This window comes from Platalea leucorodia (genome assembly GCF_965183815.1).
Source record: "Platalea leucorodia genome assembly, chromosome: 4".
Taxonomy (NCBI): domain Eukaryota; kingdom Metazoa; phylum Chordata; class Aves; order Pelecaniformes; family Threskiornithidae; genus Platalea; species Platalea leucorodia.
In genome coordinates, this window is record NC_138826.1 from 53,815,991 (window position 1) to 53,832,421 (window position 16,431).

Here is a 16,431-nt window from a genome sequence, read left to right on the forward strand (position 1 = left end):
TGCAATTTGACTCGAAGAGTCAGAACCTTAAGGGTCTGATTTTAGCAGCCCACCTGCTTCAGTGAGAAGTAAACAAGTTATTCAAATGCTTAAAGAGCATGCCAAAATCAGCAATGCCAAATCTTACAATTGTAGATTCACATACTCAAGGAAGAGTGTTACAGAGCTCTACTGGAGCTCTTTTATACTCGCACTTTACAGCTCTATCTTTTATTAGCTGTTAATAATACAGTTCAACGTTACAAGCTGTCTACACGCTCTGATCTAGCTTTCTATTCTAATTGATCAAATTTAAACTCATGCAAGCCTGAGCTTATTTTATGATTATTCCCCAGGTAATCAAGCCCTAATTTTTTACTATGATGTGATAGACTTTTCTTTGGAGCTCTCTGTAACTGGCTGTTTGCTATTTAAGTGCAATCTCGAACAAGGAAAAATTAATGCTGGGTACAGACCAGCCAGAGTGCAAGAAACCATGGTATCTATGGACTTTGGCGGAAGTTGCTCTGAAGCGCTCAAGATAAGGCTTCCGTTAATGTAAACAGCAGGTTTTTGTTTTAGAAATGGCATCAACTTCAAAGGGGCCACTCTTATTTCTTCCTTCGGCTGGGGCTGCACGGCTAGAAGGCGCGTCCCCTGGGTGGTGGATAGGGGATCCCTCTCTGGAGGGTGCACCGGATAAAATTGAAGAAGGTGCCGCGAACCAACGCAGCCTAAGGGAAGGCCACCCTGACAGAAAAACCACTGGCCCTCCAAGTCATGGGGGTTGGGCAGGAGGCCAACTACCTCCTCCCGAAAAAAATAAAAAGTTGCAGAAATGACGAGCATCAACTTTCAAAAAAAACAAAATGGCAGGGATGGAGAAAATCAGTAATGAAGTGAGGAGGAGGAGATGGAACTGGATCGGTCATGTCCTGAGGAAAAAAACAACAGAAGACTGCGCTGTGGCCCTTGGGTGGACTCCAGAGGGAAGGCACGCAGCCGCAGACCGATGGAAGTGGAAGAACGATGTTCGCGCCTTGTGTGCCTCCTGGCACTGAGAGAATTCAGATTCAGATCAGACTCTTATTTCTTGCCTTATGCCCGAAGAGAAGCAGATTTTGTTCATAAGAACAGCATAGTGAAAGGTAAGAAACTGAATCCAGCCTATGCATTGGCCAAGTGGCTTTAGGAAAAACAAGAGCAGTCGGGCAATGTGGAGGCTGCCGCTAGTCATGCCAAACCATATGGCTTTGTTGAACTCCTCCGTGTCTCTGTACTGTTATTCTTTGTCCTTCATTTCCACCACAAGTTGTCTGGAGCTGTCCTGCTCCATCTTTTTGTCTTTTGTTCAGACAACTTCTAGCACTATGGGGCAGGGATCCCTGATTAATGCAAGTAAATGCACTGAAAACGTTCAGTCTTGCAGGGATGACAAAACTGACAGGAGGTAGAGCTCAAATTGCCATACTGTCCCTTGATATGTCCTATGTGCTGATGGAAGTCACGCGAAGTCTTTGGGATTTAGTTCAAGCACACAGGTACTTTCCCCAGCTCAGCTCACCACCGCATGGGGAAAGGACAAGGTGGTAGATGCAGCACACGAGGAGAATCCCTGCCCAGTCTGATGGCTGATGCTACACGTTCAGAGCATTTCCCAACTTAAACTGCAGCCCTTGGTCCTAATGACCTTCTTGCTCTCCTCTAGCCCTATCTTTTCTACTGGTCCAAAATAAATGCAATTCCTCATTCGCTTTGAGCCCAAGCAGAGAAGCAGTACATATGTTCTCCTTGTAAGGTATTTCTAGCTTAGTCAGAAAAGGAAACCGTAAGTTGATAAAACAGTCTTCCATGTTTACAAATAATGATGACAGCCTCTCACATCACATTCCAAAATGCACACATCTCTGCTGTGTGTCTTCTCCATTTACGTCTGGACAATCAAAACCACACCAGGAGCTTCACACATACCAAGAGTTCTTTCACTCCTAGACTCTCTCCCTTGTCACTACCATCCACCTTTTGAGGTCCCCTTACCCTCTTGCAGAGGACTTCCTGCTGCTGAGCTCTCTGGTGGAAGACGCAGATGAACTGATGCCACCGTAGGCCACACATTACACTTTCTTTGAGTCCCTCTGCACCGCAGAATCCATCCCCCAAGGCCCATGGAAACCCTTAAAGGAACTCTCTGCAACCATGACTCACTGTCTCTTGCCGGCTGCTCCAGGACCACCTTCAAAACCAGGCTTGTCTATCTTCTATGGTATGAATCTGTGAGTTCAATTTCAGGTTTCACCAAAATGTGTCCTCTGGACCAAATGAGGCTTGCATTACCAAAACCACTCATGAAGGAAAAGCCTCAGGCTGCCAGAAGAACAGAGGCAATACCCCGGCTTCCATGTGTTTTGGAAGCAGCTCTGCAATGTGGGCATGGTTTCATTGACTTCTGTGGGTCTGAGGTCAACACTTGAAAGGATTACTGTTGCTACACTGACAGGGTATGGGTGGAGCAGAGGAGAACTGAAAGAAGACCTATGCCTTTATCTCCCCAGCAGATAAACAAGGCAAGACCTACAGGGAGAGGCAGGGTCTTAGATCAGCTGATTCATCGTAAAAAACAGAAACAGTTCTCAGAATTGTTGGTGTTTAATTTGGTACTTTTTCTTGCTTCTGTTTTGGGGAAGGGCTTCTGTGTGCTTAAACGCTTTGCTATATTTTTATTGAATATTCTCTCTCCCTACAGACCTTATCTTTTGTATCCCTAAACTAATTTATCTACAAGAAAACTACTGTTGCTTTTCAGAAGATACTGGACATGCTCCTGGACCAACAAAGGAAGCAAAACTTTTTCTAAATGTGATGAATAAAGAGGAAACTATCTGCTGTATCCCCTTGTTGTCCATATTGCTCCTCCTGGAAGGTCTCCAAAGAGTATTCCAGGAATAGACCATAACTTGGTCATATATTAACTGAATCCTTCAGTTTTGAGTTTATGTTTCTTCACAAATTTAACTAACTCATAAGAGAAATATAAACACAGCGTCTTTCTGGTTAAAAAAACAAACAAACAAACAAACAAAACAAAAACAAAACAAAAAAAAAAAAACAACAAAACAAACAACTCATCCATCTTTTTATCCCTGCTATGTAATTTTGAAATTCAGGCTTCCATAAATATTCTGCCCATTTTGCATACACACAGTTACCTAATTGTTCATTCTGCCAGCCTGCATACAAGTGAAACACAGACATATCTACAATAAAATCAGAACATTTCTTCCAAGGATCTCTTAATGAACAGTAAAGAGTCTGTGGGTTGAGCTGCTTGACACTTTCTTCCCCCTCTCCCCCCTGCCTCAAAGTTTAAAAACAAATTCCAGAGTTGTCAGAATTAAGCCATTTACAATTGTCAAGACTTCTCATGGAACGTAAATCAATCGGTATCAGAAGCTCACAACTTTCTGAGACAGACTTGAAAAATTGACTTTCATACCTTGCACACCTTGGCTTTGAAACTAGGTTTTAATCCCTGATGACACTTTTTCCTCAAAGATGATGCCATTTAACTTCTTTGTTACCTCCTGTGAAAGGCCTTCTGAACATCTAGATACTTCCTTCAGTGTTTAACCATTTCCACTCTCTTTCCATGTACTAAACTACATCAGAATAACTAATTCCTTCTGCTCTTCATTTTTTCCCCACTCTTTTAATACAGGTACTACTCTTCCTTGTTTACCATTCGCTGAGAACATGTGAAAAAATAGTCCCAAAGATCCTTCCTTAGTGGTTCTGATACTGCTCTGGCTATTTACTTACAAACTCCTGAAAAAAATGTCTCCAGATCTCTCTAACTTCCTAAAAATTCCTTAACCCATTTGTTCTCCATTTTCACTTCTGTTCTGAACCCTTTGTTAAGAGTAAATGTTTATCTTCGCTGTATTGACTCCTTCACTATTGTGCACTAGACTTGCTCTAGCCTACATCCTCCTCTTTCTTTCAGCATATTACAGTCTCTCAAATGCTAGTTTCCTCAATGATATCAGAGTATCGCCTTGCAGGTGTTGTATTGTTCCAATTTTAATAAATTTCTAGCAATTTCTCAGAATTTTACTGCAAAATTCTTGTTTAGAATTTCATGAAAGACAATTTTAACTTTATCATGTGATGACCAGACTTGCTGCCCTTTGGTCATTCCACAGAGAAACTAATGAAAATAAATAACTATAAAAGATAAAAGATTCAATTTAACATGCAGGTACTTTTAAAAGGTTGTTTCTTCCCCTCTACTGCTCATGCTCTGTTCCTCCTACCTCTCCATATCATTTTTTAACATTTCAAATAAATACATTTCCTTCAAAATCAGTTCTTGTACTTAAGAGTAGCAAATCCAAGGAACAGAAAGGGCAAACAGTAAGAAAACAATAAAATACCATGGGTCAACATCCAGCTCCTAATATGGAGCATTAAAAAAGAAAGGGGATGAGGCTGTATTAAGTAGCATCAGCCCTCCAGAAAAGAACATGCGAGCAGCTGTACCTCACAGAAAACTGCAGAGATAAAGCAAGACAAGAAGAGTCTGAGTTATTAAGATAAAATGTACAATTTTTTTATTACCACACTACATGAAAGGGAGGCAAATGGTAGTCCCTCCCTCCTCCTTTGTCAGTGGTGCCTCATTGAAAAAAATATCAGAACTTGGAGTCAGTCTCCAAGACAGCAGTGCCTGAACTGACAACGGATCCTGCTCTATCTCTAGCTCAAAGCAGCCACCAAGATCAATACCCCCACAGATGATTTTGATACATATAATACGAGGAGCACAACTAGAGAACAGATGTGTCTGTCTAGAGTTGAGTTGGTCCCCTTCTTCCCTCATATGCCTCTGTCAGCAATAGGCATGAAGCTATTGGGAAAGTGTATGTTCTTGAGCAGTTTGCTGCCCAATTCATACAGGTTTATCGGCAAAAATCTTTCTTGCAGTTGTTCTTTGCCAGCAGACAAGCTGGTCAGAATGATGGACATCAGCATGGGAGAGGAGGGCAGCCACCCCACTGTGCTTTCAAAGGTGCTGATGCTTCCCCCAGCACATTACTTGTATTCACAGCCTCCTTTCATGATCTGCTCTGTGGAGAGGAATGGACAGGGAATAAACATGGTATCATAAAATCTAAAACTGGTCTTCTCTCCTGAAGGAGGAAACCTCTGAGGTCCTTAAGAGGAAGACACCTTTTCCCATTGCCTCCTCTTTCTAACCCTCTCTTCATCGCTTTACCGTCAACTTTTTACAGCAGTTCCTCTTCAAAGGACTGTTGTTCAGAAAGGTTTCCTGACTACACTCTCCTTTCCCTTAGAAGCAACGACGTATTTCCTCATGGTTTGAGAGATAGGGTAGAAGTACTCAGCACCAGGTCTTCATAAAATCTCAGAGACAGGGTTAGCTGCTAGTATTCATCTGACGCAAAATGTCACCAAAACTGTGTCATGCAGAAAGCAACAGGCATCCTTTTATAGCTGACTTCAATTTTCCAGCAACAGTTTTTCTTCTCTGCTCTGAGAAACCATGAAATATTGGCAGGAACCAGCACCAGGAAAAGACCCTGAAGAGCAACCTGACCAAAAGCCCCGTGCCTGCCTACCTAACCAGAGCAGCCGACCTTCGCTGATAACCCTATGCCTTCTCACACTGTATTAACCAACCTTCCTACGCACAAAATGATCCAGTAGTTCAGTCACATCTGAAGCGAGTGTATCACTTACCCTCCAACAATCTTTATAGCTAAACATTTATCTAAACAAATATAAGGAAAACACTAATTTGACAGCTGTCAACTTCCCAAATTTCCTACAGAAGTAAACTAAAAGCAATAAAATGCAAATGCCAATTTTTACAACTGGATTTGTTCTGTTCAGAAAAATAGCAGTTTCACTATAAAATAAAATAAAGCCGCCTCTACTTGGAGGTGTATTTTCACTGAAAATTATTCTATTTCTGTTATCGTACATAAAAGGCTGATAATGAAAAATGTTCTCTAATGCTTACAGTGACTCATATCTAGCAATTTAACAGCATCCTCTTGTAAGAAAGATACACCAGTTTTTTAACATTCTGACTCAAGCCAATTGTCCTTTTAATCAGCTCAGTTTTTGCTTATAAAAAACATTTCATGAGTCACAACTTCACACTCCTAGATTTTTAAACTGCACATCCAGCTTAGGGGGAGCGTAATAGTTTGAAAAACAACAAATGTCAACAAATCTTTATATTTCCCAGGGATGTAACAGGATTTTCTTTAGGTGTGGACTGTTTAGGATTAATTTGTGCGTTTCTGTAAGACTATCTTCATGACTAGTGAAGTGCACATTGGCCACTTGCTAAGTCTACACGGTAAACATCAGTAAGATGATGGTGCTGAGATACCTACACATGCTGGTACTAACCCAGTTATGAGAAATAACCAATTTTGGGTCAAAAAGGTGTTCTGACTTCCGCACTGGCTAGCATCTATGGTGCCAGCTTGCTAGAACAGAACTAGCATTGGTACCTAGAGCTGAAAACTCTCCAGTTAAAAACTACACCAAATCGCTTAGCTATGAAGCATCAGCTTCTGCCTTGCCTCTACTAGCAGCTTCTTAGTATTGATGCTTTCCAACAAATCAACTTGCCTACACGTCCTTCTCAAAGGATAGGCTATACTTTCAGCACTGAGGGTGGGCAGAGAAGGCTGTGCAGACCCCAGAGCAGACAGGGAAGAAGAGATTGTCTCATCCACACCCTCCGGGATTTTTTGGCTTGGAAAGCAAGTCCAGCCAAAGGCTATGTGAGTGTGAGAGCCAACCCTCCCTGATGAGAACAAAATCCAAGTCAGGTTTTTGGTGGGTGTGAAGTACTGCAGTGCGAGCTACAGTGATTTACTCCAGGAGAGAATCTGTTCCCCTAAAGGACTCCGCACTGGCGTTTATCTCTCCATTCATCCTTTCCTTCAGCATCTATTCTAAGCCCTACTGATTTAGTCTTCTCACTGAAATTCACATTGAAATAACGTCCTAAAATTTTTATTGAGAAAAACATTGCTTTCTAACAAGCAAATCTTTCCAGACATTACATGAATGGAAATATTGCCTATGCAAACCAAATTGTCCGCAGAAAAACATTTCAAATACTTTTGCACCCATTATAACAAATTCTGCCTGAAAATGATTGGCCAGATCTTGTCCTCCCCAGCCGAGAGTGCAAAAATACAAACAGGGAGGAGGCTTCTAAGGCACAAGCTCTTGCTGACCCACCAAGCACCTGACTTTCCAACCTACCCTGCTGCCCAGACTGCAGACTGCTGAATAACCTACTGCACAGCCCGTCAGCCTCTGCCCAAGATCAGCAGCGCTGGGATCTCACAAGTCTGCACAAATCAGCAGAGATCAGCAGAGGAATAAAACCCACCAGTCTTCTCAGCTAGATTATCTCATTCCCAGCAATCCCTTCCACTGTTTAATGAGAAAATAGATAGTAATTAACCTCTCTGCCTCTTTGACACTTATGCTTAACCTAAAGCTTTTGGCCTGTGGCTAAGTCCGTAAGGATAATTCTTACACTCCTGAGACTAGCTCCTGAATTTGGAGGCTTTCTTTGAAGTTTAGGGGCCCACACAGCCGCAGATGCTGTTAATAGTGAGTGTTATTTTTTAGAGATGGGAACAAAAGAAAAGGTGGGAATGTCACAATCTGACAGATTGCAGAGAAGTAGTAGTTTTTCTGTGTTCTCATTATTTGCAATCTTTCAGATTGCAGGATGCCTTGTATCTTCATTTAAAAAAAGATATATTTGCTTTCCAATCAATATCTGAAAAAAATCCAAGAGATGGGATAATGGTAGAAAAATCCAGTTTGAAGCCAAAGACCAAAGAAAGATTAGTTACCTAAACATGGATTAGGCACTTAAAAATCTTTTGGGTTGTTACCCTGAACAAACTTGGGTCGCTCATACAAGGCACTAAATTGCTTGATCCAACAAAACACATGTAAGTTATTCCACTAACTGTGAAGATATTACTCACATACTTAAACATGAGGCACTTGGGTATGCTATTCCACATACTGGCAGTAGGATTTAGAAGCTCTCATATGAAGTCCTACTGCAGCAATGTAAGGATGAAAAAAATCACCTTAATTAAAAGCATTATTTGCTCAAGGACATATATAGCTTTCCCATTTCACAAACCTAATAATGGAAAACCAGACAGCTGGTTGTCTTTCTGTTTAGTGCTGCTGGCAGACTCTTCAACACAGTGGTCTTAAGAAGACAGCGGGGCCGGGGGGAGGAACCAAAAGCAAGAGTCTTCCTGCAATGGCTTGCCAAGAAAATGAAAATGTGTGAGACAATGTGTTAATGAATATCAGCACATATGGGCAAGCACTGGTGATTTTGGTAAGGCAAAAATTTGCAATTAAAATGCCATTCACTATGATAGCTATGATTATCATCAAAATCCCAGTTTAAGGTAGCACATACACAAATGCGCACGTAAGATAATGCATCCTATTCCTTTCCAATTCTACAAAAAACACACATTAGAAGTGAAATTTGAGGACTTTTCAATCAGAAATCTAAATGGATTATTTTAAACCTGGTATCTTTTCTCTCTGCTTTATAATGATCACTAATAAAACATTTATTTTTGTTTAAGAGAAAGCATCAAACTATAATTTCATGACATTTCATTTATAATTTCCCATTTCATCTCATTATCAATTAGCCCTTTAAATTACTGTAAAACGGAGAGTTTTATAGATTAATTGAACAGATGGTCAACCAAAGTATCAACTTACCTGCTCTTTGTCTCAGGGGAGATTTTACTTCATCAGCCCGACTTATCTGACCTGTACTTAAGCACAAGCTACATGGATTTCACAGCACTCTCTGGGAAGTTCTTCCTAGCAATCGCTTTTGCTGATGAGGTATTGTCTCACCTCCACCACCTCCACCAGCTGGGAAACTGTTACAGCTCTCCTCAGTTTTTCCTTCTCCTTTCTTCTCTCCTACCAGATTAAATAACTTTTCTTCTCAGTTCTCATTCTCCTAACCCAAAATTTCAGCCCACTTTTTCTCGTCTCATCAACAGCAACCAACATTTTGCTTTGAAGCCACCTATACATTTTGAGACAGCTCTCGATGCAACAATCCTTTCCTTGGGGCTTAAGCTTCATAGTTCTCTTTCTTCCTGCTCTTTGCTGCACCTTGCAGTTGACACTCCATGTTTGGGATTTGCAGCTTTTTTGAACACAGGGTGCCAAAACCAAGTACGTTACCCCAGCTGGGCCATAGCTGAGCTTAAATATATCTCTTCATGCATTACACTTATTTAGATAACCCAGCGGCATTTGCTATTATCTAAATAGTAGGACATTGCCATTCATGCTTAGCCACTGACCTGACACCACATGCTTCTTTTCTGCAGAAATGCCACCTAGCCAGTAACCCCCCCAACTTTTCGCATATTCCTCCCCGTGTGGAAGACTCTACATTTGCTTTTTCTGGATAGCATTCTGTTCAGTTCAGAATGCTTCTCTAGTTTTTCATTATACCTTTGAATTCTAACTCTAATGCTTGCAGCGTCACTTCATTCGGTATTGGCTGCACATCTGTAGCGGGCAGATAGACGCTTTTCAGTGGGACTGATCTACTGCTATGATTTCAAAAGCTGACTTTAGAATTGGAGCTGTACATATGGGGTTTAATTCAAATGAATTACATTATTTGGGAATGTTTAATTCAACTGCAAAAGACTGTTCCACATAAGTCTCCCTATGTAGGTTATGATTTCTAGATCACTGAAAACTATGACTTTGCAGCCAAACTCTGCAACTTTTAAAAGGAAAAAATCATCTAAATCTCATCTGTAAAAACCAGAGGAAAATACAAAATAGATTAGCATTTTTTTAAAGTTTTCTATATACTTTTCTTACTTTAGACTATAATCCTGTCCACACTGGAAATTACATAGAGAGGGGACGGATAAGAGAGTAAAAGCCATTGATGTAAATGGGGTCAAAGCATGGCTCTAATAGCATTGAACTGTCCTAATCACAGCATGGCTTTGTTAAAACTCCTCATTTTTCTGTTCATCAGCTAATAAATCACAAAAGCCAATCAGAAATTCTGGATGGGTTTTTTTTTCCTAGCTCTGCCTTTGGCCTGGTGGTAACACTGGCAAGTCCTCTCCATCACCACACTTTCACTTCCTTTTCTGTTCAAATGAGGACAAAAATAGGTGTTCCTCACAGAGAGAAACTAAGGCTTCAGTTGTTAATTAATTTAAAGTTTTTAAAGGAATTTTGCGTTAGAGGAGAGAAAAGATTGGTTACCAACAAATGGGGCTCCAAGCAACCTCCATATACAGAAGGGTTTCTTATAGCCTTGCCTCTAAAGAAGTATTTCCCAGAAATGTTATCCCCTTGCTGTTGGCATAGATGTTCACAGACTCTTGCAGAAGAACATAAAAGGGCAGTTTTGCAATGTGAATGAAAACAACGATTCTTATCACTTTGGAGTACTTCTCAATGAAATAATCTTAGATGTATTCAGATACCAGGAATGAAAGAAGAACTTCTATGTGAAATATTTAAAATCTGGTGATTAAATTACTCTACAAGGAAACATCTTCACATCACCTGACTCCTAAAGAAAGGACAAGATGAGCAAGAAGGCTTTTCCTTCAATAACTTATTTTATGGGTGGTTTTTTTCCTTTCTTTTGGTGATCTTTTGCAATTACCAAATTAAAATGTAACTACCTAGGAACGGAATATATAGTTTTTACATGCAGACATAGTCAAGTGGAATTCTCATGTATCATTTTGATGAGTGTCAGCAACAGGCTTAATATTGTACATTTGTTTAATCAAGGATGAAGGAAGCTTTTATCAAATTAAATAATTGTCTCAATTCCATCTTTTTATTCTTAATTGCTTAAGTCAATTGGATTCAAAGATGTCTTCAGGACTGAATCCAGGAAAGAAAGATTATTAGTTGTCTCTAAGATGCAGGGAGAACTGGAAAGCAAATCTAATCCTACTCAAATTTCGTGGGAATCTAATAAACAACAGCGATATTTAACTGACATTTCAAAGCTCAGAGGCAGAATCATTGCGTTTGTTAGCCTTTAGTCTCATTCCTTCATCTTGCTTTAGAGCAGGAAACTGGATGCAGCAAAAACTTGTCAAACATAGCAGAGATCAAAAAAATGAACTAATTTACTGAAAAAAAAATGTTCACGTTCAGTGATGGAAGTTCATACTGAGCTGCAAAGTGTAATGGCTGATCCTAAAACTGGTTATCCAAGTTTCAGTCAGACTATTTCCATTGGCAATGTTATACAACTGTTGAGAGACTCCACTACAAAGACTTAAACAAAAATATCCACATTTCAAAGAATGAAGATTGATACCGCCTCAACTAACCCTTCACTTATTTCCGTATTCAAAGCAACAAGGCATGCTCCACTAGAAACGCTGCAGTAGCAGAAACACGGATCACCTACACCCTCAGCCTGTCTCTGACAGTGCAGGTGTTTCACAGACATTTTCATAATGAATCTAATTACGGTAACCTCCAAAGCCCTAAACACATAGAGGAATGACCCGGTCCTCATTCAAGTGGATTTACATGATGAGGGGAGAGGATATCAAAGAGGGGTGGCAGAGCTGTGCCTCAGAGCCCGGCTACGCAGCCTCTGCGGGCACCAAGCTCCTGCTCTCGAGGACCTCCATGGCACCGAAGCAGCCGCAGAGACGGAGGCGGGGAAGTGCACCTTGGCTCTTCCCTTCAGCAGGAGGGCTCTCCTCTCCTGCCAGACCAGCAGCATCAGTCCACACTCTGCCCTTGCCACGGACCAATGTGCTTTCCACCATGGAGGGCTCAGGTAGCGGAAGAGTCTGAGCTCTCCCTTCAGAGATGAGAAGGAGGCAGGGAGAGGTTTCCCCTAGGGAAAGGAGCAGATCTAATTACTCATCATACAGTGGGGGTTGTGAGGGCAGTGACCCTGAGTCCGCCTTTGGATCTGCTCCTCAAGCTGCGAGCAGCAGCGGCAGCCCCCAGAGCAGCTGCACGGCTGCCTGCTGTGCAACAGGTCTTCCTTCCAGCACCACCAGTCCTGAGAACATACAGCACCCTGAAAGGAGAAGGGGGACAAGCTTCACACAATTCAACCGATTATCGCATTACATCTCAAAGAGTGTTGGGAGGTGTGCGTTACATACCTCGGGGGCTTCTGTCAGTTATACCGATGTTAAATTATGGCGAATAAAGAATTCTATCATCATAGTCATCATGCCATTTTGTAATGAGATTATTTCTACACAGATCAGAAACACTCACACAGCTCGTGGATAAAATACCAGCAAACATCAGTCGATCTCAAACTCACTGAATGCTGGGAAACCATCTATTTGGGCTATTATATCCACATTAATGATGATATATGTGTACATGGGTTAGACAGAGTAAGCAGACATGGTGACTAGAAAGGAAGATTGCTGCAAACAGCATTTGTTTGAAGATCTGATTAAAAGTTTAGACAAAAGGTAAGAGTAGTATTACCTGACATTTGCAAGGGTTCTTGAAGATGGTAAGAAATTGCTAGAATTTGCTTTTCTTAAACAGCCCAGAGCCAGTGACTTCAGAAACACATAATATCCACATCCCAAATGGTAACTCTACATTTCTTAGTCAAAAATCTTATGCCATCAGTTGAAATCATCACTACCTATTTAAGCATTTTTATGTTCATGTGCGATCCACTGACTAGTCCCTCTCCACAACTGTGGAGAAGTGTTCAGAATATAGAAACAATCACTGTAAATGACATAACCTTGTTGATTTTTCCCAGAGTTTAAGAATGGCTGTAGGCACATCACAGGTCTCGCTACTGAACTGCCTCTTTCCTAGCAGCGACTTAGAGCAGCTACTCACGGAAAGAAAATAAAAACAAGTATAGAATAATCTTCTGCCTACAAAGTGGTTCCTTACAGATAAGGCCAAGCTGACTAGAGTGGTAGGGGAATGAACTGGAAACATCAAAGATACCAACCTTTTTGCAGTCCCTCAACAGTACTGGGGGGCAGAGGGTGGGAAATGTCGCAGTGGCCCCAGGAGTAGCTTTATGAAACATTTCAATCCCAACTGCAACCTCAAACCAGGGTTTGACAGAGAGGTAAGGTTTGAATACAAAGTGGAAAAAGAAGTTTTACACAGGCTCGAAGGACTGCGAGTTCCAATATTAATTGAAGGGAGATGCCCGTGAAATATTTTAGACAAAAAAAGAATCTGGGGCAGTCATCACGAGTCCTCTTAGTCAGCTGGGAAAATTTCTATTATAGTACCTCCATTGTCAGTACTCCTGTATTACATGAAGCAAAGTTAGGGTAGGAAATTCCTCATCGGTTTTCAAACCCAAATGAGAACTGAGCACAATATTGTACAAGTGAAAACTGTACTGCCTGCACAGTCATATTTCCTGCTGAAAATGGAGTAGGAACTTGATCTTTAATTCTTTCATTATTATTTGCACACTTGAAGTTTTGCAGAAGGCAATGTTTAGAAGGTATCTATCTCTAAAGTCAATACACTCCCAGATTAAAATCTTGACTCTCCCATCCTAAGGCTCTAGGTCTAGAGGGACAAGGCAGTAGCTCAGATATTACTCTGTAATAATTGCTGCCAACAATTTAGTTTTCTGAAGGCAATCATTCTGGTTTTAAAACTACAGAGAAAATTGCCTCCACACCCCTGGTATGAAACTTTGCCCTATCCAACATGCCTCATCATAAATTATCTGATAAGGATAGATCTTTTAGAAGCCATGAATGGTGTTGCACGACCAATTCACTAAATCTGCCATAACACACTTGAGAGATATTGAGATGTCAAGCCTCATCAACATCAACTTACTTAAAGTAAGGACAAGAGAAGAGGGGAACAATGATAATGAATAATACCATTATGTGAAGCTAGTTAACTTATAGCTTAGAAACAGATACATATCAGTCACCAATCTGAATGTCCTTGAATTTCATGAAAGTCTGGACTTATATGCAGTCTTAATTCCCTAAAAAGCTTCTTCCCCTAGAAATGGATTATTTGTTGACAGAGTAGTAGTCTTTTTTTTCTATTTTACCTTCCAAGCTTTCACTTTTTTTTCCAACTCTAACTTAACACACAGGAGGTAAAATAATGACTTTGGATAGCATACAAGAAACATCAGTAAAATATTATTTAAAAAAAAAAAAAAACAAACAACTCTTCCTGACCAGGCAAAGGAAGCAAAGTGTCAGATCCCTCAAGAGCTCCAAGCCTCAGAGAAGGTTTCTGCCAATTTTCAGTACTATGAATTTGTTCTCTGCCTCATTCTCAGTTACTGGTTGTGTATCTCCTTATCTAACCAATACACAGGCATATACATCCCACATTACTTTCTCGTCAAAGGTCTTGCATCGCAGTTATCATCCACTCATTTTGAAATCTGACATTGAACACAATCCCATTTCCTGTTCCCCATCTATTCCTTCCTCCCCTTCTCTTCTCCCATTTCTCTCCCTCTCCACTCCTCCTTGTGATATCCCCCTCTCACAAAGTAGCGTCTCACTCTCTCCGTCTGCTTCTTCAACCATCTGCTCACTCCTTCCCTTCCTTCTTGCTGGATAACTCCACAGTCTCTCTAGTGTAGCTCCATAGCCTCCCTGTAGCATCACTAAAACGCTTTTTCCTTTTCCTTTCCGTTCAAAGCTACCAAGTACAGCGAGCTTTCCACACTAGGCCTTGATGGGTGGGGGGTGTACAAAATAAATATCCATGAGTTTAATAATCCTCCGCCTTGACAACTGTAAAATCTTTTGTAAGCTTCATGTTTCACACTGCTCCGCTTCATTTTATCCCAAATGCCATGGCCAAACTGATCTTCTTTCCTTGATGGGATGTTCTGGCCATTTCATCCCGCTTCTTAAATCAACCTCATTAGCCATCTATATCCCACAGTTTTCAGATTCCCCATCTTCAGGTCCACTGCCCTGAGCTGCTCCCTCTTCTCGCCTGGCACCTGGTGCCATCCTCTGCCAGTTCTGCTTGGTTTGCTTTCATCTCATCCCACAAGCACTTCTGTGCCTTCTCCTATTCAGACTCTCTCTGCCTCGAATCAGCTCTTGAAGCTGATTACTACTCAATTTCTCTCTTGCTCACCCTCTCTTTTCTATTCTGTGAAAGACTGTCATCTTTTCCACGCACAAAACTAGAGAACCCTTCAATTCCTGATAGAGAGGAAAAATATTACATTTAAATACCATCAAACATCCATTTCCAAGTCTGTGCCTTTCTTCTTCCTGAAACACCTGGCTTTCTATTATTCATTTTATTTCCCTGCTTTGCTTCCTTTCACAATCCTTCACCTCCCGGTACCCGCATTATACATTTCTTTACGCCGAATCATTTCCTGTTCATCCCCTTGCTTTATGCCTTTTCTCTGTGTTTTTCAGCGAACATGGCAGGTTACGACCAAATCTTGTTCTGCCTGAGAACAGCCCACCTCATTCCGGGTGACAAACAAATAACATAGCAATTAAAATTCAGGAAGGCAAAATCAGAGACACGGCGATGACTTTCTTTTTTCCCCCCTCCCCCCTCCCCTCTCTCATCAGCTACTGACATTTGGAAAATTTCAACCAGCTCTAATAAATAACAAAAATTTGTCCCAGTTTCCTAAGAAAGCGAGGCTTGTATGATCACAACCTGCCAATTAGTTCCATCCTAACCGCTTTTGTACCTGCAAGTCAATATCAAACAAATAATAAGACAACAGTAAGAACCCAGGGGTTATCAGTGGTGAAGCAAAGAGAAACCCAAATTAGCATCTTCATTAATGGTGGGATGCAGCAGCCAGCTGGCCTGGCCAGCAGAGTAGTTTGGGCCACCCAGTACGTACCTGGCTTGGGAGCAGCCACAGCACCTCTGGCACGTGCCCAGCGCATGGTAAAGGGAGGGAGCTGGAAGCACTGAGGGGGTTATGGTAGAAGAAATAACTCTGTAAAAGCCAGCCACCCTTAGTTTCCCTGCCTACAGTGAAAGGCTCAGGGGTTTAGTATTGAAGTATTTCACCTAACACCAAACCATTGGCTATTTCATCTTTTCCAGATCCTTTTCCAGGATCAGAAGATTGTTAAGAACATAGTTCTGATGCCCTAATATCTATAACACAGACGAAGCATTTTTCTTCTTGTTTCCCCCAACCAGAGAAGGAACAATATGCTCTCTACCTTTTCTGAATTATACTGGGATTTGCAGTCACCAGCTGGGTTTTCAATCCAACGTCCTTGCTGTATTCACTGGATAGAGGAGGAAGGTTGCACCTGTGCACAGAAAGACAGTCAAGATTTTAAATGACATTCAGGATTGACTGGCTTCAACCTCAGC

At 41.2% G+C, this 16,431-nt stretch overlaps 1 protein-coding gene across 1 annotated transcript in view; it reads right to left on the reverse strand.

Annotated features, from left to right (window-relative positions):
* The window catches only part of ST8SIA1 (ST8 alpha-N-acetyl-neuraminide alpha-2,8-sialyltransferase 1), a gene marked incomplete at both ends in the record, with an annotated part of 130,243 nt that overhangs the window by 36,420 nt on the left and 77,392 nt on the right, over positions 1 to 16,431 (reverse strand). The window contains one exon of the mRNA XM_082310643.1: positions 16,275 to 16,367. Coding sequence (XP_082166769.1) covers positions 16,275 to 16,367 — 93 coding nt within the window. The remainder of the gene's footprint in view (positions 1 to 16,274; positions 16,368 to 16,431) is intronic.